General features: G+C 46.6%; 1 protein-coding gene across 1 annotated transcript; it reads left to right on the forward strand.

Moving 5' to 3' along the window:
* Nucleotides 1–4,004: 4,004 nt before the first annotated feature.
* KCNMB4 (potassium calcium-activated channel subfamily M regulatory beta subunit 4) lies at nt 4,005–24,814 on the forward strand. The gene is made up of 3 exons (XM_054804354.1): nt 4,005–4,343; nt 14,215–14,342; nt 24,213–24,814. The coding sequence occupies exons 1-3, from the start codon at nt 4,005–4,007 to the stop codon at nt 24,379–24,381; spliced, it is 636 nt and encodes a 211-aa protein (XP_054660329.1). The 3' UTR covers nt 24,382–24,814.
* Nucleotides 24,815–27,411: the final 2,597 nt, after the last annotated feature.

The following is a 27,411-nucleotide window of genomic DNA, read 5'->3' on the forward strand; positions in this document are numbered from 1 at the left end:
CGCACGTGACTGTCGCCTCCGTTAAAGTGTCAGCTGCGTGCTGGTCAGGATTCATGACTGAGCACACCGCTCGGTCACACGCGTGACATCTATGTGGTACGACGATGTGCAATCATATCGCTGCTGTGTGTCACATCTGAAATCCTCTCCAGCCCTAAGCTAGTATTTTTTGTACTTTTCTGTCTCCATGAAAAACCCCATTAAGAATGTACCTAAAATAAAAACCCGTGTATTGTAGTCAGATGTGAAATTGCTTGCAGAGTGCTGAGGGACTTTCTGTTGATCACAAAGAGACTGTAAACCATCTTTGGGGCAGTCGGCTCGATCCTGCGTGACTCGTGGGTGGCCATGGCTATTGAGAAGGGTGTTCATTTTCTAAATAACGTTCTTTTAAAGATATTTGTTACCTAAAAGGAACATTTTTTTTTTTTTAATTAATTCCCCATAACTTCTGACTGAAAGTACTTCCACAGCTGGATTTTGACTGAAACAAAAAAAGTTTGATTGCCAGCTGCCACGCTTGAGAAGAGCTTCTGAATGCACAGTTGTCATCCTAAGCATGAGGTAGCTAGACAGTGGTTTTGATTTAAGATCCTAAATATAACAATTGCTTCTATTAAAGCAAAATTTCTGAGTGTGCTGGGATTTCAAATACCATACCCTTTCATCATGTTCCTCAAAATTTGCTGCTGCCTAAAAATTATGCTGGTGGAAGTTGAGTTCTGCTAAAGAATGCAGATTGGGCTAAGCAGTCTGGATTGACAACTGATGCTTTTGTTTTCATGTGGTGTGAGAATTAAAATGGTGTAGCTGGTTTTGTTTTTTTCTTCTCATAAATGTATGTGCTCTCATTTCCACAAATCAGAAAGCTTCTAGTAGGTTTAAAAGACGAGAGGAAATGCAGCTGGATGACTTACTTTGAAATTGTGGTTTGAATTACTTCAGTATGTTTACCTCTTAAAACCACTTGACTGTTGGAGTTAATTTTTTTTTTAAAGTAATGTTAAAGCATATCAAACAATAGTTTTGAATATTACTGACTCAACCCACTTCAGAATTAGCAGCACGTTATTTTCTTAGACTTTAGTTTATTGTTTGCATTTCATAGCCCCTTGTTGGTATTAACACGCCAATATTGGATGTGGATATACGTCAGAATTTTCCTGCTGAAGCCGCCAAAATAATTTTCTGCAAAATCACTTCTTTGAACTCCCTCTGGTTTAACAGACAAACAATCCAGTGAAGTAGCCAATTTTCATGATTGCACCATCCTGCATCACCTGTAAAACACTCCTGGTGAGGAGCGAAGGGAAGGCAGGCGTCCCGGAGCTGCTCTGCCTGATGCAGACATGGATAAAATTCTGTGGAAATCTTCAGCTTTCTCTACAGCTCTTCTGTTGGATAAAAGGGCTGGTTTTGTCGTTCTTCTCCGTTCCTTTGAAGGCCAATTTACTTTCTGGTGGGCATCACAGTATAGGTTTGAAAAAGGCACGTTCTTGTGTAAATATTCGAGAAGTAGGTTAATTACCAGCACTTCCACGGCAGAACTGGGTGCGAGGCAGCTCCATGATCGGCGTCACGAGGACCACTGCCAGACATCTGCAAGGAAACGGGGAGGTGCGAGCCCGTTCCCCTCGGCTGGCCCCTGTGGGCGCGTGGCGACGGAGCCCCGCCATGGCCCGTCCAGCCTCAAGGTACGCGACCGAGGCAGAGGCGTCCTCGCCACGGGCCGTATGAGCTGCCTTCAGGTGGGTCATCGGTGGTTGCCCCCAGGTAAGCCTGCCCCTCGATCCCGGGGCAAGGAAGGGCCCGAAAAAGCAGGTAGCAACCTGTTTTCCTGCTGCTGAAAATTTCCTGTGGACGTTTAACTTTGCACGCTGGCTTTCTCAGCCCCGGCTGCTCCCGACGCAGCCCGTGGTCACAGAGGCAGCGTGCCGACTCCTGCCCTCAGCGGGTGACAGCAGAGCTAAAATCTTTGCAGCAGGCCCCTAGTACCCAGCTCTGCCCTCTTACAAACCAGGCACTAATGATCATTTTTCACTTCTGACTGATCCAAATAGACTTGGAGTCCTGACTGACTTATCTGTGCAAAGCTTCAAAACCGATGAGACTACCTGGTAAATGTTAAACGCCGTTCCCGGTTAAAATACAGCCTCAGCATCGCCTCCGACCGTGGATGGTGTAAGGGATTGGATGCACGCAGGAGGACTAACTCTCAAGGTTACTGTGTCACCCAGTGAGCTGTTGCCTTAATTTTCGGCTGACGGCACTTTATGTACAGGGACAGCAAGGAATTGAACCGAGTACCGAGCACAGGGAGACTGAACGCTGGCTGTTCAGAAGGTAAGAAAGACGAGAAGGCACAGCTGCTCTGAACTGGGAAAGCAAGGCTGGAGCTCTCCTCAGGAACGTGGCTTCAGGTGGCAGGCAACTAATCTACCTGGTTAAAAATTTATTTTTTATAATATGAAAAATATGCGGCAAGCCCCACCATTCAAGACTGCCGTCACCACAAGCGCTGGCAGCAAAGCCTGAGTGGTGGGAATGGATGAACACAGCCAAGGACTAACCAAGACGCATTCAGTTTCTGGTATAAAAACCTATTGCAGGTTTAAGAAAAAAAAAGAAAAAATAATCCCTGGCTAAGAGCCGGAGTACTTTTTCTGAAACCCTTTAGTATTAGGAAAGGCTACTATGGAGCAGCTGGCAGTGCACTGGTGCAACCAAGGCTGATGATATTTGCATGCATTTATATTCATGTCACAGCGTGGATACTTAATAGCCTTCCTGCCAAACCTTGCTCAACAGTCCATTTGGAGAACCTATGGATCAACTTTATTTTTAAAAGTTCGACGTCGCACTCTGCAGTGGGAAAGGGATTGGAAAAAGTGGCCTGAGGAAAGTGCTATTTCCCGTATTTATTTTTTCTATTATTTCAGTACCTTCTTGTCTGCTGTATCATCAAGTTCAGCTATTCAGCTCCGAAACTGTCACATTTTGTTCTACCTAATTGCCTATGAAAAAGACTACAGAATGAAAATGTAACTATTGCTTATGGCACTTTGGCACCAAAGAGCTTGTTCTGTTGTGTTGCCATGGTGGGAAACGCTGGGTAATAACCAAACTTTATTTGCAAAATAAGTGGATTTTCTTGGATCGACTGCCTTTCTGCAGACCTGCTTCAAAAAGGCCACTTCTCAGGACGACCTTTCAAAGGTCAATACCCTTCCTCTTGAAAGTAGTTTGACAGCTATCATCTTGCTTATCTATTATCTTCAAATAACAATGAACAACTTGGAGGCTGGGTCTGTCCCTGCTGCGTGGATGCTGGATTTTCGACTAGCCAGAGCCAGGGCACTTGCCCTGCACCCCCAAAAAGTCCTGTTGAGGCAGGATAATGTTTGGCCAACTCTCATTATTTCCCTTCTCAGCTAATAAGGTGAAAATATCAGCTGCTTCCTACCTTCCAGATATTTAATGTCTTTAATTTTAGGTCTGACTCCGTATGTATACATAGAGACGTCGCAAATTTTGACACATGGGGATACTGAGCATGACTTCACACGGGCTCTCCTGGACTCTGGGACTTAACCAAGCCGGTTGGTAGGAATTAGGAAGCACAAACTATTTTCATGGCCTAGCTCATTCCTGGGGAGGAATGTTGGCTTAGAGGGGGGCGGGCGGGTGGGGGGCTGCCCCCCTCTAGACATTGCACCTTGCACAGCACCCGGTATTAATCCGGACTAACCCTCCCCACAGCAAATCTCCCGGGCTAGATAATCCCGTTGCAAGCTGTCCCACCCCCGGAGGGGTTCTGAATTAGGTCAACCGGGTTTATATTTGCATTTTATTTATTTATCTAATTTTTATTTTTTTTTTCTCCTGCTTACACGCACACCCACCCCCGTGGATCCCGAAGGAGGCGGGGAGGGAGGCGGGGAGCGGCGGGAGCTTCAGCCGATGGCAGCGGATGCCCGGCGGCGGATGCCAGCGGCAACCGGGCGATGGCGCGGAACCGGGCGGCTTACGAATACACGGAAGCGGAGGACAAAAGCATGCGGTTGGGTTTCCTCCTTATCGCAGCCGGTTTGCTTTCCTTACTGGGTTTGGGTTGTTGCTGGTTGCGTCCGGCTTTGCAGGAACGGGGCGGCGGTGGCTCCGCTAACTGCACGGTGCTGGCGGTGCGGCAGCTGGGGGAGCGCTTCACCTGCACCTTCTCCTGCGGGGCTGCCTGCCGCGGCACCGCCCGCTACCCCTGTCTCCAGGTCCTGGTCCGCACCTCCCGCTCCTCCGCCCCTGCCCTGCTCCATGAGGACGAGCGGCAGCTCCGCACCAACCCTAAGGTGAGACCCGCGCAGCGCAGCGCTCCTAAAATAAGCGGCAGGGTGGTGGGTCTCGCAGGGTAAATCCTGTCCTCTCGGTGCGGTGCTGGGTGCCTTTTCAGCGCCCCTTCTGCCCGCATTTGGGGTCCGGGTCCCCTTTCACCGCTCTCCGTTCGGGTGCGGGTTGTTCTCTGATGGGGGGGTAAGGATGAAATCGCGGAGCATCCCTCGAAATGCCCCTGTGCTGTTACTCAGCAAAAAGTACATATAATGTATATATATATAAATACTATACATTGTACGTTTGTGTGTGTATATATAGTGTGTGTATATTTAGCATGTATACATATACACGCTATTTATAGGGTAGTACAAGGCTATACTATGTATATATACAGTGTTCCACTATACACGCACACTATATACGTGTGTGCGTGTGTGTGTGTATATATATATATATGTATATTCCCGAAAAGCCCCAGCCCCAGGTTGTCCCTCCCGCGGTAGCGGTGCCGCCCCGGCCGGCCCGAGCGCACCCCGCTGCCGGACCCCGCTGCCGGACCCCGCTGCCGGACCCCGCTCCGCCCCGCCGCAGCCCCGGGACCGCCGGTGGGAAGCCGGGGAGAAACTCCTGCTGCCGGCGGGGAGATCTGGCTGCCGGGTGGTGACCGATGCTCTTGCGCTGGGTGTCCCGGGGGGTGAGGGGCTTCCCAGGGCAGCTCCCCGAAGAGCGAGGAGAAATTTGGACGGAGCGGCTGCTGACGGGGCGCTGGGGAGAGGGCTGCACCGAAACAGAAGTTTCCTCGGTGCTGTTTTGATTCTTAAACTTCTCCATCACCCACACGAAGACGAAGCGAACGGAAGCGTCTTTAAAGTTGCATCGTCTAGCAAGCTAGAATGGTCTGAAGGCGATGTGTGACTTGTGCTTTTTCTTTCTTTAAAGGCAGTTATTCTGCTTTCTCCTTTTTCTCTTCATGCTGAGTAAAGATCACCTTGCCAGCACACTGCCTGAATGGAGGAGATTTTATCAAGTATTTTCCAGAAAATAAAAAATGTGTCAGAACCCGCCTCCCCCCCCCCCACCCACTTCCCCTGAAAGAACCCAAAATCGGGAGTGTATTGGAGAAGCGAATTTCAGCTCTTCAATCGCGATGTGGATGCAGCGCAGTGTCAAGGGTTGTGCTAAGCGTGATGCAGGGGTCTGCGCGCAGGGGCTGGGGTCAGGCTTGCGTGTCCAGTTTGGGATGTGCAGCCTCGCATCTCCACAGTCACGGTTACACCGCTGTGGCTCTATCCCTTGGAAGATGGACTGAGTCTCAAGCTTGAGGTTTGGGGGTTGCTTTTTTTCCCCTTGACAGGCTGTGCGTTTGGAAGGGTGGTCTGGGCAAAAATCAGCAGAGCGAGAATCAGGACAATAAGTCTGGCAGGATTTGGATTAAATTGTTGGCACCGGTCAGAAGCTGCAGTGCTTGGATGGTGCCTGATCGCGTAGCTGATGAAATGTTGACCTGTGAGGGAGCTTTTCAAACTTCACCTCTGCCTGGGGGTGCTGCTGGGTGGTGCACCGTGAACCCCCAGCTGTTTGAGCACCAGGACTTCCCTAAACTTCTCTCCATCTTCAGGTGGGCAGCGGGTAGTTGGTGAAACGCAGGAGAAAAGCCACCCTTTTGATGTCAGGCGAAGATGGCGTGCTGCCGCAGAGGGTGCAGCGCCGCTGCCTTGGGCACGGCCTGATGGTCCCGTTGTGGCCACCTCCAGCAGGAATGGGAGGTGGGTGCCGAGCTGTGCCACCGGCACGCCTGTGCTCAGCAACTCTTGCAGCGTCCTCAGCTTCAGCAGAGGCTTTCAAACTGGGCTGCAACTGCAACGTCTCTAAGTGTAGTCTGAGTGGTTTGTTTTGTTTTTACTTCTCGATCTGGCCTTCTCCTGCCTTTCTGGAAGTCTGGTGGGAAGAGGAGGATTGCACCTGCCTGGGGGCTGGACTGCGATTTCTGCAGGGAGGCACCCAGAGCTTCAGAAGCAATGCCCGTAAATGTCATTCAGAAGCCTATTTTTATTTAACAATTAATAAAGAAGCACAGGGTTGTGTGGTGGCAGTGCGTTGTACTTGCATGCTCTTACAAATATAATCTGTTTTCTCTAGCTTGCACCTTGCATCTCTAGGTGTGGGCTGTTTACCCTGGAATACCGATTGCTGAGGATTAAATCTGATTTACCAGATGAGACCAAGCAGAAAGGATGTATTTTTTTATGTACCTGCATGTTCCGGTAATTGAATTTAGCTAAGTGGAAAACAACAGATAAAAAAATGCGCTCCAATTATTTTCCTTACCTTAAGAAGCTTATGTAAAACCAATACAAAATAAGAAGAAAAATTGTGTAGGTCTCATTAGGAAAACATACCCTTTTAAGGGAATAAATTAAGTATAGCTGTTGTTATAGTCTCCTTTTAATTTTTGTCCTAAAGTCTCACCATCTTTAAAAGCTTTCAGGATTTTGTGCTGAAATAGGTTAGTCATAGCAACAGAGTAGGAATCTGCTGGATTTAATGCTTGGGATCTGGTATGTATTTATGAATGAACACTTAGGGAGCTGTTTAACCCTTCCCGTTTCCACTGCCTTCTTGCAGCACGCTTGCTTGTGTTCATGCCATTAGATGTACAACACGCTAATCAGTGCCAACTAACTAGAAGGAGAAAAGTGGAACAATTTTGTTTTGAATGATTTTAAAATTTTACATTCTGTCTAGCTGCTTCTCTGTGTGGGATAGCAATTCTTCCTAGTAAATCAATAGTGTGGAAAAGGCACTTACAGGCTCCTTACACCATGAAACAATACTCAGTTGGCAGCTTCACCCCATGCCAAAAATCCTCAGTGTATCAGGTTAAAAATATTCTACTTTCTGCAGTAGAGTGGGTCAGCATATAAACATATCGGCAGCTATACATCTGTTTGTTCTAGCGAGGTCTGGCTGCAGGAAAAAAAAAATTATTTTTTCTGTCTTGCTTCCTAAGATAATCACATCATTGTACAGCCCAGGATTCATTTTAGCTCTTAAAAGATTATATAGTTGGGTCAGACTTAATCCAGAAACGTATATATAAAGCACTGGGCACGATTACATTTGTGTTCAGTCCAAGTGATTTGTGGATTTCTTTTTTCTTTCTTTTTTTTTTTTTTAATTTAATTGTTGTCTCAGAGGAAGAAATTTCAGCGGAGGGACGGTAGCCTTTCTTCAGCTGCCTTGATAGCAATAATGATCTCTGAGATAAGGCTTAAGGGGAATTAATTCCAAAGTCAATTTGTTGCTATCGTTCTGGCCAGCGAGTGTGTTGGCGGCACGTACAGCCAGTGCGGGGGCCCGGCTATAGGTTTGGTTGGGTAAAATGATGGTGGAGTATATCAACTGCTAAAAAGATCTGCTTTCTGGCTTTTTACACTTTTCCCTTTCTACAATTAAAGTCAAGCGTAGAGCTGGGAGAACTTGCCCACAGTTTTGATGAAGAAACTTTCAGGGGAGTGACTGGTGAGCTCGATGTTAGCAGCTGTGCCGCAGGACCCGCTCTCCCCGTCCCCGTCCCGGGGTGCAGAGCAGGCAGCCACTGCTCCTTGTCTGCGCTCCGCATCCGCACGTGTTCCTGTCGTGCTTCTTTCTGTAACCTCTCAGCCTGATGACATGATATACGGTTATCTCTTCTGTGCACTTGTAAATAGACTTGGGTTTGGATTTGGACTCTCTTAAATATGACCCATGACAGAGGAGGTTTAATATCAAAATATGCCCAACCTTACAATAATTTTGGGAGGGTCTGGTGCATCTAGTGAAGCATCAAATCTGCATTTGGGCTGGTGCCTATGATGGGCAAACTCTGAAGATGCTGCCTAATGATTCCTCTGGAAGCAGCCCCAGGTGCCACGGATAAACCCCACCACCCTCCCGTCTCAGCTGGGGTACCCCTTGCTACCCCTCGCCTCTGTGAGGGGCTGTGGGTTTGGTCAATCCTGGTGGGTTTGTCAGTGCTGACGGATGCAGGTGAAAACTAGACGTGATGCTCAGCTCCAGCTCCCTCAGTACAGTCAGCTGGGAGGGGGGCATGTTTTTGTACTAACGGAGCGAGTCCCCCCGCTCATCTTCTGCCACAGTGGGATGGTTGTGGCAGCGCTTCCTCCCTTCCAGGCCGTGAAGATAACCCAGTGACATGTGGAGATGCTCACACAGAAAGTTAGGAGCTCATACATTGCTTGTGTGGTGGGCTGACCCTGGCTGGAGGCCAGGTGTCCCCCAAAGCCGCTCCATCACTCCCCTCCTCAGCTGGACAGGGGAGAGAAAATACAACAAAACACTTGTGAGTCGAGATAAGGGCAGGGAGAGATCACTCACAATTACTGTCACGGGCAAAATAAACTCAACTTGTGGAAATTAATTTAATTTATTGCCAATCAAATCAGAGAAGGGTCATGAGAAATAAAACCAAACCTTAAAACATCTTCCTCCCACCTCTCCCTTCTTCCTGGGACTAACTTCACTCCCAATTTCTCTCCCTCTTTCCCCTGAATGGTGCAGGAGGATGGGGAATGGGGGTTGCAGTCAGTTCATTACATGGTGTCTCTGCCGCTCCTTCCTCCTCACACTCTTCCCCTGCTCCAGCGTGGGGTCCCTCCCACAGGAGACAGTCATCTATGAACTTCTCCAGTGTGAGTCCTTCACACAGGCTGCAGTTCTTCATGAACTGCTCCAGCGTGGGTCTCTCTCATGGGGTGCAGACCTTCAGGAACAGACTGCTCCAGGTTGGGTCCCCCATGGGGTCACAAGTCCTGCCAGCAAACCTGCTCCAGCCTGGGCTCCTCTCTCCATGGGGCCACAGGTCCTGCCAGGAACCTGCTCCAGCACGGGCTTCCCACGGGGTCACAGCCTCCTTCGGGTGTCTCTACCTGCTCCGGTGTGGGGTCCTCCATGGGCTGCAGGTGGATATCTGCTCCACCATGGACCTCCATGGGCTGCAGGGGGACAGCCTGCCTCACCATGGCCTTCACCACGGGCTGCAGGGGAATCTCTGCTCCGGCACCTGGAGCACCTCCTCCCCCTTCTTCTTCACTGACCTTGGTGTCTGCAGAGTTGTTCCTCTCACATCTTTTCACTCCTCTCTTCTGGCTGCTGTTTCACAGCAGCTTTTTTCCCTTCTTAAGTATGTTATCCCTGAGGTGCTACCACCATCACTGATTGGCTCGGCCTTGGCCAGTGGCGGGTCTGTCTTGGACATGGGGGAAGCTTCTAGCAGCTTCTCACAGAAGCCACCCCTGTAGCCTCCCTGCTACCAAAACCTTGCCACATAAATTCAATATATTCAGATGGAGAGTTGGAAATTTTTGGCTTTAGTGGTGCATTGTACCTTTGCAATGATACTTATCTAGAGTGTCCTTTCCACTCCTTCATTTCATCACAAGCTTCCCAGCTTGCGCGGCACATGATGTGAGGGCTTTCTGCTGGGACAAGCAAATGGTCCATGCTGTGTCCCGTAGTTCACCAGCAGCCAGGGGGATGGTCCTCAACAAGTCACTTGGAGGCTGAGGCTGGAGACCTGCTTCTTAGTGCCGTCAGTTTGTCTTCTGATGGGCTTACTTGCTTCTACTTTGGGCCCTTATGTCTGTTTGCATTTGAGACTTTCTTGATCTCATCTTGCAGACAGTGTCTTCCAGGCTTGAGACAGCTTCCCTTGGATCCTACCACGTCTGGCTGCATTTTCATAAAGATGTGACTGAATTAGGCAAGAATTAGTCTTTGAAAATGCAACCTGGAAGCTAAACCGTGGTCAAGAGTTCACGCTTCTGTCCCTTCTCTGTGAATATCTGCTCTGATGAAGTGTTCAGAAGGACTGGGAATCTTCTCAGTCATCTGCAGAGACACTGGAGTGGGAGCATCCAGCAAACACAGATACAAATCTTAGAAAACCTCGGTGTAAAGGTATATTAGTTGCTTGCTGACATTTTTACTGAATTGAATCCTGAGTCATCTATTCAAACACTGGCTTTGATTGAAGGGGGAATATTATTAGTCTGATACTGATTTTGAGCTGTGTAATTGAGACTGTATTTGAATTACATAATAATTTTATCGTTGCTATGACATAGCGTAGGAGGTACGATTACGGCATCATGTACCAATAGATCCGCTGAAAAGGCCTCTGCTCCATTAGATTTATTCTGAATGTCTAATCTTAAGTGCTATTCTCCAACTTCATTGTAACTTGTTTAAGAAAAAAACATCAAAGAAATGTAGAGTGGGACACTTCCACTGAAAATGGATGTTGCTGTGCGAGCTGCAGTTGAGCACAAGGCATCCTCACTTGCTTTCAAACACTTGACATTTGTTTATGTTTTGATGGTAGGATTTCATGCCGTGTCTTGTGGGGGAGGACTGCAGAATTAACCTTTCAGAAACAGCCTGTCGCCAAAGCAGGAGGTTGTTTCAGGTTCATCCACCAGCTCACGGCAGCGAAAGTTGCCAGGTTATGATTCCCTTTTATCCGCCTACTGACTGTCCTTTGGAGTGTGATACAGCTGATCAAGCAAAGTCCCCAAGAGGTGTGCTTGGGAGGCTGAGAAAAGAGAGGTCCACCACCTACGTGGATCAGAAGGGGCCAAAGTGAATGTCAGGTTGGTGGGAACTGTGCTGGCATCCTGGGAAAGCAAACAAGCTCTGGTGTTTGTGAAGCAGGTAATTGGAGTTGGACCTTGGGTGTTCACTGTGGCTCAAGGCCATCATCACATTGAGATGTTTCAGGGTGACCCTTGGGATTCATATGATGATCATTTTGCCTTGGGCAGGGAGCACTCCTCTCTTCAAGACTGTTAATCCTCAACAGGCTCATGCAATGAGGTCCCATCGATTTATGGCAAGGCCCTGGGTGTCTCCTTTGTGTTTTCCACATGAAGATAACGAGGAAGAGATGGAAATGAATCCAGCATGTTTTCTGTCAGCCATCGTTGGGATTACTTGTGCGAAGAGTGGTGTGAAGTTTGAGTTATGGAGAGCATATTCACTGCTGTCCCCAACTTCCAGGTGTCCCTCCTGTAGGTACTGGCGGTACTCCCATACACTGTCTTGCCTTGGCATGGGGAAAGATGGGTGTGCTGATCGGGGAAGCTGTCTGTGGGCCCCTTCACATCTTCCAACCCAAGAAAAATCCCTGCCCTGAAAAACTAATTTTTAATAGCTTCATATTGAGCTAAAATTGTGGGCACTGATGTAAAAAATTGTGAAGTCCTCTGCAACGGAGCTGTCCTTGGAGACTTGTTGCAGGTTGTTATTTGTCCATTCAGATGGACATCTCTTGGGAAAAGAGATCTCTGCACTTGTTTCTAAGCCTGAAACTCAGGATGGGGATAAATAACAGTTCGAATTGTGAACTTTGTGAAGGATTCACGTAATATTTGGGGGACATGGAAGGTCTCTGAAGTATCTGGAGAAAGTTTGGCCAGCAGAGGAGTGGTGGAGTGATTGCACTTTCATAGCAGAGGACAGGAGTAGGCTGAGCCATGAGGAAGAAACATTTTGGAGGAGAGAGGGAAGCTGCGTACTGAGCTGATACCACAGGAAAAGGAGTTTTCAAGATCACTGAGGAAATGTAGCCAGAAGAATGTATATTGGTACCTAGTTGCTTTGCCTAGTTCTGCATTTTGTGTGCTGGATAAATAGTGGTTGGTTCGGGGGACTCTGAGTAAAGCCTGTTTACTTCTGTTTTCTTGTATCCCTGTATTGCAAGAGCCTACCTAAAAGTTGGGGGCTTGGGGATGAGCAGGGTGCAGATTACAGTCAGACATAGGCAGTGAGTGTACAGCTGGTGGGATATGGGACCATTTCCACAGCAGGATCTGAAAGGTTTCATGAAGAAGAACATGGGAGAAGGTTGGGAGTGCTGGACCCTGGGCTGAGCAGGGAGCACCAGGAGGGGACCAGGTGGGATGGTGTGGCACACTGATGGCTGTCAGGGGGACAGAGCAGAGCCAGCATTGCCCTCGGGTGTCTTTGTGCCAAATCTGCTCACTCCATCCAGCTGCTGCACAGATGTGTTTGTGCACTGGGAGCGTGGAGGAAAGAGGAGTGTGGTTTATGTTTCCAAAGTACACAATCAAACCAAAAACATTGCTGACCAAGGAATATTATCTAATGTAGAAATAACTGCGTGTGATAAATCCTACGTTCTGGTTCCTGAAGCAGAGTGGTGCTGCTGTTTGTCCTTCATCATTAGCAGTGGGACAATCCTTGTTTAGGGTCATCTGAACAGGGATCTAAAAGGAGCTCTGTGCTATGGCAACACCAGATGTGGGCCCATGTGAAAATGGGGGCCCTCGTACATGAAAAAAACAAGTTTCAGCTTGGAGGCAACAAGCAAGACCTTGTAGAGTCTTCCAGCCTGAAGCATGGAAGCTACTGGCAGCAATTGTAAGTACTGGCAGAAGTGGTCAGGTTTTACATGATCAGGCTAATAAAATCCTGTGATTTCTCCCCCCCCCCCGGAATGGCAAAGATTCAAGCTGTTGTATGGTGGAGACAGACTTGTGGGTCTGTACAGCTTGGGTATGGCGTGCAGCTGGGGGCACGGTAGGCCCCTGTGAAACCTCACCAGATGGAGAGGGAGAGGAAACCCTAGGCACAGTGAATCACAATGATCTTTATTTTTAGGTTAGAGAGGGTATCTCTCTCCTTGTTGTTATTACCTTCAGGAGACTGTGAAGAAACTCATGTTGTGATCATATGTGGAGATCCTTTTAGGGGCTTCCCACACCCTTCACCTCCTGCTTCCTCATCCTACCTAAGTAGGAGGCTTTTTAGCTACCTACACAGTCACTTTTTTCTGCTTGCACCTCCCAATTTTAAAGGAACACAGGTGTGCACTTGGAGCCTTGCTGTCCATGGGTCATCCAGGGTGAAAAGCCTTTATGTTATCCAAGAATCAGTTAAGTTGTGTTACTCAGTTTGCTCCAACATCTCCTGTAATGATCTCCTGTATGGATGCCTGGTAACAACAGGAGGGATTGTGCTTGGACACGGAGATCATGATACTGGCAACGTTGAACTATTTGGTTTTTTCTTGGCTAGGAGGGAAGGGTGGTGTGTCAAAGACAAGACTTGGAAACAAGGTATGTGCGTTGCGTGTGACCCAGAGCGGAGTCTCTGAAAGCCCAGTCCTAAGTGCACCAAGCTGGGGGAGGAAATTCCCTTGATCTCTTTGGGCTTTGAAGCAGATGTCTGAGGGTGAGATCTGCAGATAGCTCAGCTGCACACTCAACTCTTGTTGACTTCTATACAGCAGAAGCAGATGCTGAACCTTTCTGCTGAAGTGGGCCTTTGAACTTTCTGTGCTTGTTTCCCTGTGTTGTAACAGTGGAAGAATACCTGGCTTTTGCCAACAGATATCAGCCAGATATCAGATATCCCATCATGTGGGAAAGCTTGCTGGAATATTTTGGTTATTCATTAGCGTGGTGCTAAACAAAACTTGTGATTACATGCCTCACTGAAAATAGGAAATAATTCAAATCCAATCCATGCAGCTGACTAGGAATATGACAAAATGAAACGATCATTTTTACATCCATCATGCAAAAACCCAAGGTGTTACATGGCAGGTTGGCTTGATAATGGAACAAAACAAGATAAAGCCTTTATTTTGTTTCTGAATGCTGGTATATTCTTTTCCAGTACCTACAGGGAGTAACTAGCAATTGAAGTAAAGTTCAGCTAACTCTTCTTTATTTGTTTCTCTGGAGCTTGTACTTATTATTCTTTGCCCATTTCAGTCACACTGATATGATGAGGAAAACGCAGAGAAAGTGATGCCCTGTCTTCTTGAGCACAGAAGTAACTCTGTTTTGCGACATGTGTTGGCAGTGTTCGTACATCCCTCCCTGCGCAAGAGACGATCAGGAGAACTCTGAGAACGTCACGTACAAGCAGAAATACTGGAAAGAGAAAGTGGGTTCCCAACCGTTTACATGCTATTTTAACCAGCACTTGAGGTGAGTAATCTACATTTGCAAAGGCAGAAGTGCTTGTACATCTGTTTAACAGCTGTCCATTGGTTCTGTTTGAAAAAATATATATAAATGCATGCATATGTATATATACACACACCCCCACATAGTGATGTGGTTTATCACACAAGAGTTTAGTGCAGAACTTTGCAAGATAACTTTATTGGTGAAAAGCTACACAGAAAGTGGAGAAGCGTTTTTACCACTTGAACTAAAAATATAAAACTTTGAGGAAAGTTTCCCTTAAAACATGTCATTCTATGGCAAAAAGCATCTTGGCTTTTAACGCTCAGATGACAAATCTCTGGCTTGGATATTAACATTCCTTCCCTCCACGGAAAAGAAATCCTACTGTGCTCCTGAAGGCCTGGAGGAAAAGGGGAAATCGGTAAATAGGATGAACCAGCTCAGGAATTGTGTTCATAGAGGATTAGTGAATCAGATACGTGTAATAAACGTCCACAGAACTGCCAGTTTTCACACATGCTTTGCAGAGAAGAAAGTTGTAACTTAAACCATCTTCTTTTCTGTTTCAATTCTTACTTTTACTACTGATGTTGATGTGACTTACTTGTGTGTAAGGGTGACGTGTGGTTTCCTTCCTTCAGTAAATGGGAAGAGGAGGGAGTCCTTTTGCCTGTCTCTTTCTGATGATGATGTGCCAGGAAAGAAAAGGTGATGTGGCAGCAGCAACTTACGGTAACCGTGGTGTGCAGGCTCGCTGGGAGGACTTGGGACAACAGCAATGATTGGGATGATAGGTCCATGTAGACAGGGAGATGGAAAGAGACTACTTAAGATCTCCAGATCAGCCAAGGTTTTACGGGGTTTACGCTCCAGTTCTAGAGACATATGACACTTGGTTAATTTGATCAGCATGAGTAATTTTGGTAGAGCTGGGGAGACTGTTCTTGGTTGCTAAGTTGAGCGCTCAAATAAATGTCTGCCACATCAGTGACTAAAGGAGGAGGTTGCTCCTACCCCACCAGCGCTTGGAAGTTAAACAGATGAGGGAGACCTAGGTGAGAATAGCTCAGTGCTTGCTGGTGTAACTCAGGGCTCAGTGTGGGAGTGTTGGCATCAGATATTTAAGTTTATTAGGACACATAGGAGGAAAATGGATGCCAGTGTATGCTAGGACCTTGGAGGAACCGGAGAGCTGGAGCAGGATGACAAGCACAGAGATGCCTGACTCTCCTGTGGGTGGCCCACTGGGTTCCTTGGGAGCTTCAGGTTTGTTCCAAGCTGGCTATGATTGTTGTCCCCTCCCTGGAGAGACTGTAGACCTAGTCAGCATGCCCAGGTTGTCAGTCTGTTGTCCCTGGTTAACTCTTTGCAGAGGGAAAACACCAATGCTTTGCAGCAAAGACTGGTTGTTTCTTGTAGTGGGGGAAAGAGCACTGTCTACAGCATGCAGAGTTTAAAATTTAGGGCACCATGTGCGGTGACATCAGACCTGGCAGGGACCTTCCTGGGAGCTGCTTTGGTCCACACAGTGCTAACCAGGAGCCGAGTGATGATTTTGGCTTCTCTGGGCAGGCAGGTGCTGCCAGTTCCCTGCACTGCTGAAGCCTGGGACCTGCAGCAGCCGCTGCCGGAGCGAGCAGGGTAGTCAGAAACATGGGATCTCCTGCAGGAGATGTCATGGCTAGGATTCACCTGAGCTGGTGTGGACAAGATGCTGTGAAAGTTAGCTTTTATAGTCAGTGGAGAGAAATAGGTTCCCTTCATCTTAATCAAAAATAAATGCCTAATACAGGTTGGATGCCAGGAGATGTTTATTTCTCTCCTGTAAGGAGCTTAGGATGTTCTGCTTGGGGGCAGGCACCTAGGTGGTAGGTGTCCAGAGCTAGGTCAGCTGGTTCTTACCTCACATCTGTAGGTGAAGCAAAGGCAAAATTTTTCTGAGTCTGCACACTGCCTAGGGTCTTCCATTTATGTAGGTTGACACAGAGAAATTGTACAGCACTCAGGCAAGGTTTTTTCCTTATAGCTGCAGCATCCTGTATTGTTAAATGTTCTTGCCAAATGCAATGGCTGTCTTGAAATGCTGCCTTTTGCTGATCATACAACAATTTATATACAGCAGAAGAGAGGCTCGCTGCCAGAGATACCTGAAGATAGTGTAAGCTGAAACGTGTGCACCATCTATTTTCTTCAGGAGATAGGAATGAGCTTTGAGAGATAAGTTTTGCTGACTAGGAATGTGCTTGCTTAGGTATACTTTTAGAGCTACTAAACAGCTAAACAGCTTGTGAAGCAGTAAAAAACCCATATTAACTGAGGGAAAAATACGTTCACTTCAAAATAGAAGTGTGCATATTTTCTGTCAGTATTTTTTAACTGCATGTATGAGCTAAATCTTTTGTGTCAGTCTGTATAAAACATATAGAATATGAAGGTTCCTTAGAGAGAGTAGTATTTGGAATATTAATACTCTTTCTTTTGAGATGGAAGAATAAAATTATAGGTAAATAGCTAGGCAGCAAATGAACATCATCTCCTCTTCATCATACTTAATTTAGCATCATTCTCAGAATTGTGGCTGCATGCAGAGCGCACTGTAAAGTAACACCTCCCTTCAGTTTGGTGAGGCACATGTCAACAGGCTGCTTTGCAAAGCAGAATAAAATTATGCCATTTGTACAGTTCAAAGTTATCCAAAAGGGATGAGAAGCAGACCTGACAATTTCAATCATTCTCAGTTAATATAAACAGAGAGGCCCAGCACAACTGGCTGTCTGACATTTGTCTTAGGCAACCAAAGCGCAGCCTAGCTTGGAGCTCAGCGCTTTACCGAAAAGCGAGGTTTTGCTTTGCCACTGCAGGCACTCACCTTTAGCGTCCCGCTCTTCTCTGGCTAGCTTTGGGCCAAGTGGTGCAAGCTACGTGGGAAAGTCGCTTTTCCAGACCTCTGGTGAAGGTGCGTGTCTGTTGGCATGATGATACTCTGGTCTGAAGGGAGCCCTGCCCAGCAGAAACCAACCACCAGTGTTTCAGAGTACAAAATGAATGACAAATTCAGATAAAGTTCTCAGGCTGTTGCCAAAGGGCTGAGAAGGCACTGAGCTCTAGCGCTTTAGTGCTCATGGGTCTCACACCGAGTTTCCCAGGGGGTCTGTAGTCATGACCACATGCAAACAAGGGTTACAGCTGCGTGCCCTAAAGTGGGACGCCTGTGGGAATGGGTGTGGGATGGGGGAGATCCTGTCGCTTTATTTCTTCATGTTCCAGGTCTCATTGACATCAACAACAAGAACAAAAAGAGAGAAACCAAGATCTCCGTCAGCTCAGACCCCTCAGTCTCATGCCATGCAGAGACAGAGAAACATGTGCCAAGTCATTTCTTATGAGTGGCTCATTTATGAGGCGTTATTGCTTTTTAGCCCTGGGTTTGTCCAGTACGGCAAGAACACTCTGTGGTCCCTTCGCTGCAGCACAGCAGATGAGCCAGCCATGCTTTATACTTCTCTGTTTGCTGCAGGATGCTGTACACAAATTCACCTGAGATTGAAGAGCAGACACTGACTAGTGATCAGTGACCACCTGTAAGGTGTCAGGGTACCCTGCACGTCATTTATCTGGGGATAATTATCTACAGAAGCCAAGGGTGCTCAGGTAGTAGGGCTGCTCATTCATAAAAGGTGGAACAGAAATCTCAGATTGCTCTGGTACTTCGCAAAGTTTTCTAAACTAATTCCCTCCAGTCAGAAGATAGTGTTGCTAGTTCTTATCCTTTTACTGTTTCACCGGTGGAGCAGTGCTCAGGTCCGAGAAGGAAAGGACTTTACTGTTAGAAGATGTTTCACTGCCCCTGTGTGCAGCTGTCCAGCTGAGGTTCTCTGCGTCTTGCAACAACAGGGTAAAAAAATGCTGATTTGTGTTTGCCATAGTGAAGGGATGTGAATAACTGTGGGCAAATAAGTGCATGCAGATTGCAAACATCTTAAAATCCAGATTGTTTGGATACAAAAAATATTTGCAAAGTTTCCCTATCCCATATCCTCACCTCCGTCGTCTTTTGCTGTGTCATATAAATTGCACAGTGTGGTGCATAAGTGGTGACTGAAACGTTTACGTGCCTCTAACTTTTTGGTCCTACATGACTTTTTGGTAACTCCTGCACTGCAATTCTTCCCATGATGTTCAGTAATTGCTCTGAAGGCCTGCTAAAAGCTGATGGAGGCCTGCTTTAGCCAGTGTCTGAACTGCCTGGCAGCGCTTAACAGGGATGTGTTGCATAATGCAACAACTAATCCAGTTACCCCTGGTCAGAGCCCCACGAGGCTCCAGCCCCTGAGCTCAGTCCTGCTAAAAATAAGTACTGGTCTCACCTTTTAGCAATGAAAACGAAATTCCCCCCTTCTTGTCTGTTCAGTGAAAGGGAAAGATGTGTTTTCAGAGTCAAGGTAGAGACTTCTTTAGGGCTTTTTTTTTTTTTTTGGTTTGTTTTGTTTTGTTTGTTTGTTCATTTTTGCACCCTGGGGCTGCTGCTGGGCAGTGGTGGGGCTGCTGCACAGTGGCCATCACTGTTCACAGCATGACCAGGTCTCAATGCCCGAGCAGGGCTTGAAAGTATTCAGGTGTTTTTCCCCTTTTTGTCCCACTAGGTCACTCTTGCCCCTGCCACTGTTTTGTGCACTGATAACTGGTGTCAAGAGTTTGGGTGCATCCCCTTCAGAGGTTTTGCATTTACTGGAGAGCTGAATGACAGCATCACTAGAAACAAGAGATGGTCCATAACTGAGCTTAGGGGGCATATGTACAACCCCTCTGGTCAACATCTGTGAGCTGAAGTATTATATGACAGTCACAGAGCAAAGATGGGTTTATTAAATGCACAGTACTTGCAGGTATAAGGCGATATCTTTAGTTATATCTGCTGATTTTCACAGGGAAAATAAACTCATTTCCAGGCATGACATACCTCCTTGCCTCAGCACCAGGGGAATGATGCTGTGGAGGCTTCCAGCAAAGCCATGTCCTTGTCATGAGGGGGTTTGCCCTGTGGACAGGGGGGCACCTTCCCTTTTCTGTTTCCAAGCCAAACAACAAGCCTTCAGACTCTGGAAACAGGCAAGTCACCTTTTGCTACAAAAGTAGCAAGAAAAAGTCAAAACTGCAATTCGGATAGATGCTGCTGACCTTGCTGTGCAAAACCAGACCGGTTCTGTTACTGTCTTTCAGGTGTCCTGCTAGCTATTTATTTGTCTTCCCGAAGAAAGGGGTTGTTTGCTGTGGAAATACAGCCCTCTCCCGTCTTTTTGTTGCTTGCCTGTTAAATATATCTTTCTCCCTTCCCCTGCCACCATCCCCTGGTTTTCTCTGGCCAGCCCTGCTACCTCCTCTGCCGCTCCTGCCGCAGCCCTGTGGCTCCTTTCTGGGCTCCTGCTCTCCTTGCTTCTGCTATCGATAACAGTTAGTGGTTTAGAGGTGGAATCCAGAGATTTCAGCTAAAATTTTCTGCTCCTTTGGCCTGTATCTAAGCATTCCCAGGTGGCCACAGTGTTTTCCTGCTGCTGTGTGTTTCTGTTTCATGAGAGGGTGATAACCACCCAAAGGCTTATTCTCCTGAAAGCCCTATAGGGTGCCTGGTTTCTGAACTCCTCGTCATCTCCATCGTGGTGCAGCACCGTCCTAGGGGTCTGCCCCCACCGGCACAGCCCAACCCTGGCTCCTGTCATCTCGCAGTGCAGCTGTCGTGATTATCTCAGAGCTCAGAAGTAACTGTGACGGGTCACATAAACCTCACGGCTCACCGCCAGCAACTTTGCTGTCCTGGTGATGCTCTCCACCTGTGCTTGGCAAGACAAGTATCTCTGTGTGCATATTTCTGATTCAAAAACGTGCGGGGCAGCTCTCTTATATTAATCACTGTGTAAGTCTTGAAGCGAAAGCCAAATGTTTCTGTACCAGGACTGCAGGACAGATCCAGCTCTCGCTGATCCTTGGGGGTGCTGATGCAGCACCCTGGTAACGAGCTCAGCTCTGAGCAGGACGCTGCAGCAAGCTGCCCAGCAGCACAGCTGGGTCCTGTGGGCCAAGCAGGGCTTCTGCAGCCCTGGCTGCTGCTCTTGGTACTTTCTACAAGCAGATTTTGGTCCTTATCCCTCAGGATTCATTGCAGGATTGCTTAGGAGTTGTCCCAGGGATGTCCCCAAGCACTCTGCAGACTCAGATGTCAGAAGACAGCTGCTCTGTGCTCCCTGCCAGTTCCTTCAGACTCCTGCTGGGTGGTGGTGGCTGTTCTGATCTGCCTGACAATTCATTTCTTCAGGAGGTGGAGAGTAGCTCTTCCCCTAAACAGATGCCATCATGTGAGGATAACAAACAGCCTCGAAGAAGTTAAATCCAGTCTCTGTAAGCTAACCTGTTAATTAATCACTAATGACTTTGCTATATTTAATTCATCTGATTGATTCTAACTCCATTTATCTCCTAATTTTTCCCCAGTCTTTTGTTTTGGACTTTACAGATCTCACATGAAATACCTGGGTTTTAGCCTGGCACGGATCACCCGAAAACAAATGCAAACATGATTATTCTTCAGGTTTTTAGCCAGGTGGCCTCCCAGGCCCTCACTCACACTGCCCAGCAGTCCCTAGCTGCCACATCTCAGTGGGACCCTCTGCTGCCATTACAGCCTCTAAGCTGTTTTCCAGAGCGCTTTCCATAACTGCTCTCAGCTCTGGTGATGGATCTGCAGGGAAGGACTCCTCAACCAGGTACCACCAAGCCCAGACTCCCGTCCTCTGTTGCCTCCCCCCGCTGCCCCAGCGCTCTCCCCTATGTCCTGCCACATCACCGCGCAGGTCAGCAGGTGCAGGAAAGAGGAGCTGGTCCTGACAAGAGAGGGAGGGAATCATACAAATGCAAAGAAATGGCATTACACGCTATTGAAGTTGATGATAAGTTTCCATGGGCTGTCACAGGCAGATAACCAGGACACTGCCATTCAGGAGCATGTGGTCTATCTGCCGGCCACGCTGTCTGCCTTTATTAGCTTTTCTCATTCACTCTTAGGGTCCAGCAGTGCTTATCTGCACTGGAAAGTTAATTTGGGATAAGATAAAGAGCAGCTGAAAGCACGGTAGGTCTTCCAGAATAACTGTGCAGATTAAACCAAGTAGGAGCAAGGCTGAGATTTGTCCCACCATTTTTTGGTGCCAAGAGTCAGAACTGAGGGGCCACATCCCTGAGGGTCCCTGAGCTCTCCTGTGTGCTGGGTCACCCTCCAGAAGTGCTCCTCTCTCTCCTGGACTAAAGAAGGGCAATTAATGTCTTAAATGTGGTTCCAATAGGCATTTAATGATGTGTTTTTGGGGGACACAGTCATGACCTGATGCACTGTCTGAAGAGACACTGTGAGCAGTTGACAGTGAATTGCTGCACACCTTCTGCCATGTAGGAATTGCACAGGGACCCTTGCTGCAGCTCAGAATAGCAATAATATCCATCTGAATCCAAACCTCATCCTGAGGCTTCATTAAAGACCTCTGTAAGTCTTTGACTCTTTTCCAAAAGGGAAATTCTTTTAAATTACTAAGTTGCAAGAGTTAGAGTTGCACCTATAATGAGTGTTTGGCATACATCGCTACTACCTTTGGTACAGATGTTTTCCAAAAGGTCTAAGATTCGGTCAAAAGGATATCTTGCTCTACCCAATCATGCTTTCTTTTCTTTAACTGAAGCCAATTTTCTAGTTTGTTTGTTTGCCCCTTATTTTTGAACTCTTCGATTAGTATCCACTTTAAAAAAATACTGAAGAATCAACATCACTTGTAAGCCAAGAGCTGCAAGGATTGAGTGGTGCCTACTTGTGGCCTCCTCACCAATTAGCACTCTGCTATTCACAGATGATGATACAGTAAATATGGGGGAAGCAGTATTATATCTCCTGTGAAAGGATTTTTCTGTTCAGGTGCTGTCATTTATATGGCATAGACTGGTGAGTTTGTGCCCATAAAGTTAGTATTATTTTATTCAATTTATGGTCTCCACATGTGCCTGATTATGTGTCTGGAGGATTTTGGTTGAGCAGACTTCACATGCTCCACTATTGAATACACCTGGGTTTCTTTTGATCATTTTTTAATGTTGCTGAGTTTCAACTTTTATATAGCTGGGCTGCTCATAACCAGAGTCTTACTCTCCTCCTTACTACACAAATAAAGAGAGATGTGCAGTCCCAGCCTCGGGGACTTGCAGGCTGGCACAGTGCAGAGGAACCTCCACAAAGCAATTTTGGGGGAGAGACCCCCAAATGTGAATGTGGGTGCAATTAAATCAGGGATCACGTGCAGCCTGGTGGTCTGGCTCCACTGACTCCTTAACGATGGATAAAACCCTGCAGATTTACAGGCATGTCCATTAATTAACTTCTCAGTGAAGGAAAAAGAGTTTCTTCTTGTTTCCCCTACAGAGAATGTTTTCTTAGTGCTCCCTTCTGATCAGGACAAAGCTGTTGGGGGAGAGACAGCACAGTCATTGCACAGGTATCTGTTCCCATGTGCCACCGCGTTAGGAAACCTTAACTCCTAGGACCCGGCTGGATGAGGCTGTGTTGCCAGGATTTTAGGCTGTGAGGTTTGTTGCTCCAAGGAGCGTCAGGTAGCATTGACGAAGCAATGTGGGATGGGAGCGTTCAATGTAAGTGAGGACCAATACCAGCCAAGACTATATATATTTTCCTAATTAGAGAAAGTTCTATCTCCTTCCTTTGCAGATAGTTTTCCAGCAGACTATGTGTCTCTGGCTGTAGATGGAAAAGCAGCAGCAAAGTGTAAATGCCACGAGACTGATTTAACAACTCTGTTAAACCGCAGGGAGAACAGAAAGAGCCAGAGCTGAGGAAAACCTGCCATGATTTCCCAACCAACTTCCCAGACTTGGAAGAGGTAGATAGACACCTGATCTTTCAGACATGTGGCGTGACTGAATTTCCAAACCTCTTGAGATGCCTCCACCTTGCTATTCTCCTCCTTCCTCTGTTTCACTTTGGAAATGCATAAATCTGTCACAGACCCAACCATGATTCTGTGTTAGGTGCTGTTGGCAGAGGCATGAGGGTTCAGATCTTCAGGGGAGGCTCCCCAAAGTGCCCCTGTAGAATCATACTCAAGTCCACTGAGCAGCTGGTGTTTGCAGTACCAAATTGCAGCTTATTGCTGAAGTAGCTTCTGCTGGGAAGGAGCTGAGTTGGGAGCCTCCAGCACCCTGGGGCCAGGAAGGAGTCCTCCTGGGGGTAGGTTTTGTGCAGATCCCTGCCTGCTGGTGTGGCTGGGCTAGCCTGGGCCACCGGCGGTGCAGCGCTGAGGGCAGGGACTGGCTCTCCATCCAGACCCAAACCACAGCCAGGGCTTCATCAGGAGCCTCCGTGTAGCCCATGGACACGTCCAGGTCTCAAAGCTAAAAGGGAAGCTTTAATTGCACTTTAAACTCATTGCAGTGTCTGATGTCATTTGAGGTAGATATGTATAACTGCTGCCTGGTATTATGTTTTTACTGGAGTGATTTTTCAATCCACAGTGCGATATTGTATCTCTCATGGCTGTTTGTAATGACCATGACCTCTGGAAGACCTAAAGTACCAATGCTTTTTAATTATTTTTTTATCTGAATGGACTTGTTAGCCTGTAAACACTGCAAGTGGAAAGCCCTTGCAGCCTGCCACGAGTGCTGGTGATAGACAAGCAAATGAAAGCAGTGAATGAAATGGTCCACTCAATAATTTTCTAACACTGTTGCAAATAAAACACCTTTATTGTTTCCGTTGCAGATGCTTTCTGCTCATGCTGAATTGATGATGTTGAGTTGATTTATATTTTCTCCCTCTTTTGTTCCTCCTCTTTGTAGGCCAGATGATGTGATGCTGAAGCGCACCCATGATGAGACTGTCCTCTTGCACTGCTTCCTCTGGCCTCTGGTTACGTTCCTGGTCGGAGTCCTCATCGTGGTCCTGACCATCTGTGCCAAGAGCTTGGCTGTCAGGGCAGAGGCAATAAAAAAGAAGAAGCATTTGTAAATGGCAAGGCTCCTGACGGAAAAGAAAAACCTGCAAGAAGGTCTCCAATGGGGCAACTCGATACACCTGCAGGTCTGTGGGATGCCCAGCTGTGCTCCTTCCAGTGTCTCATCTGATGGTGGAGTTGCTCTTGCCTCAGGATTATTCTTGGGAGACTTCCCCATGAAATGTCAGCTAACTGCTTCTTTTGCTATGACAGTAAATAAGTATATTCTACCAAAAAAAAAAAATCTACACTGTACCAAATATGCTGTGTGCTGTTAGTCCCGAACAACAGCTACCCAGGTCCTAGCGGTATTGAGATACAGTTTATAAAACCCCCTGATGCTGCTCATTTCATCTCCACAAAGTGATCTTTACTATTGTTTAATAGTAAATATTTAAAATATTTACTTTACGATAGACTGTATTTCCAAAATAATAAAATTTGGTTGATTGGTTTTTTTTTTTTAACAACCTTTGTTTTGTTTTATTTAAAAACAACAACAACAAAAGCTTTAAGACAAAAATAACTGTGCTGATTTTGGTTTTTTTCACTGTGTAGAAGTTAACTTTAAAATTAAAACTTTAACTTCTGTCTAGACTAAATCTTTCATCATCACCTGTTCATTATGAAGAAATGTGGAAATCTCTCAGAGATACTTCTCCAAAAAATGAAAAAATTATTGGAAAAGGTGATTAAATACTGGATCTAATTTTATTGCCTCGGTGGTATCCAGTCCCTAAATTTTTTCTTGTCCCCTCTCACCCTCTTCACCAAAAAGCTCTCAGACTGTAAGGAGCGGGGATATGGAGTGGTTTTACATGAACACATTTTACCAGTGATTTCCCCAAACAGTGGAGTGCCCAAGGGCTTGCTGAGTGGAGCCTGTGAGCTGTGGTGTGACACACGTCACCAGGCTCCAGGGATGGCTGGAGAAGGACATCAACTCTTTGTAGGGCCATTGCTGTTTGCTGCTGAACTGCCCATCCCAGTCACACCAGCTCCATGCAGGGTCCCTCCAAGGGGATGTTCCAGAAGAACATAAGGCAGGCTGGGCAGGGCATCTCGCTGGGTTGCCTCTCTCTTCTCGTCCCAGCTCCTTGCTGTGTACGATGGGAGTACTGGCCCTAGTCCACTTGCTCTGTGCAAAGATTTATGCATCTCGTAGAATCATGGAATGATTTGGGTTGGGTTTGGGTTAGGACCTTTAAAGGTCACCTAGACCAACTCCCCTGCAATGAGCAGAGACATCTTCAACTAGATCAGGTTGCTCAGAGCCCCGTCCAACCTGACCTTGAATGTTTCCAGGGATGGGACATCTACCACCTCTCTGGGCAACCTGTTCCAGTGTTTCACCACCCTTATTGTAAAATCGTGGCACCCATCCTCGCCCCTGCAGGACTGTGCACCCCTGGGACCAGCTGCGCGGCTTTGCAGGGCTGGCACACAGCAGAGAAGAGAAGCCACGTGGCTCAGTCAGGAAAGTGAGTCAACATGTGATTACTGGCAAAGCATTTTAATCTACATTATAAATTCTGCAACACTAACCCTACTGCTCATTGTACTAATCTCTGATATTCTTAGTGTTACATCTAAATACCTTGTGTTTCATTGTGCTTTTAACACATAGGAGAGAGATTTCCCGAGGATGAGGAAAGTGCTAGATTTGAAAGCCTGAAAGCTTTCTTGGCACAAGACACAGTGACAAACCTGCTTATATTGCCCAGTCTTTGTCTCATATTAATCATATCGTGTTTAAGAATTGATTTCCATACGGCTTCTTATTTCGTAAACTTGTACATGCTGTGGGCGTCGCGGTGCCCAGTGATGAGGGCATCAGGGCAACTGGAGGTCATTACCCACTCCCCTGCTTACATGCTATATGACTTTTTGAGAGTCCTCTGGTCCCGGTCTACATCAGGATAGCTGTTCTTTCAAAGGAAGTTAGGGAAATTTGTTTGTGGAGGCAGGAACTTGATGCTTCTTGGTTAGTTACTCTGTGTGAAAGATCTGATTAATGTTGGTTGCACATGTTCAAGCACTTCCACTTGTTTGGTTTATATATATATATATGTACACATTTATATTTAATTATATTTATTATTATAATATAATTCTATTTATTTATATATTTTAATATATATTAAAAAAATATATTTTATATATATTACTTTTCCACACTCTGCAAATCATAGAGAGCTGCCACTGTGGGATGGTTTGGTTATCTGGGTAAGGTGGTGGCAAGTTCCCCTCCTCTATTTGTTCTTGGCAACTTCTCACAGGTAAGGGGAATAACCCTGATTTTCAGCATATATACATTCTTTGTTTTCCCAAGGGAGAAGGAAATACATGGTGACACAGATTCATCATGGATTTTTAAGCCAGTAGCTTGGGGCTCGCAAATCCAGATTAACAAAATCCTCTCTAGCTTTGGTCCAGAAGCTTTTGTGACTGAATTGTGCGGCTGATTCACCGAGCAAAAGGCAAGAAGCAAATTGATTTGATGCAGCTCGCTTGATCAGCAATCATATCTTTAAATCTGTTAGAAATGCTGTTTGCAAAGATCTCTGGAAGGAAGTAATGGTTACAAGGACAATAATACATCATTTTGCAGAGAGATTAACATCCCAAATTAAACATCTGAATTGGCATGCAAAGACAGGCAGTCAGTATCTCCCTGGCTTGGCAGCATGTGATGCTGAGGGGAAAAAAAGAATCCCAAAATTCACTCTTCTGTCCCAGCCTGCACCTCATTGATTCAGAAATGTCTTTCTAATCCCCATACTTGATCATGGAAGCCGGGGATTTCCTTCTAGCGGATTATTCACTGATTTCCTCCCTTGGCTTTGTGGATTTCCAGTTTTTGCGGTGTATTCTCTGAAGTGTATTTGCAGCCAGAGCAGCTTCTTTTTTCCAGAGCCATCTGCAGAGTCAACTTTTACATTTTATTCAATATTTATATGCTATCGCTTTGAGGAATTTTGTTCCCTCATGCTGGCTGCTGCTCCGCTTCAGTAAGACCTGCCCTCTCTTTCATGTAGTGCAAT

Source organism: Grus americana, chromosome 1 (assembly GCF_028858705.1).
Source record: "Grus americana isolate bGruAme1 chromosome 1, bGruAme1.mat, whole genome shotgun sequence".
NCBI lineage: Eukaryota > Metazoa > Chordata > Aves > Gruiformes > Gruidae > Grus > Grus americana.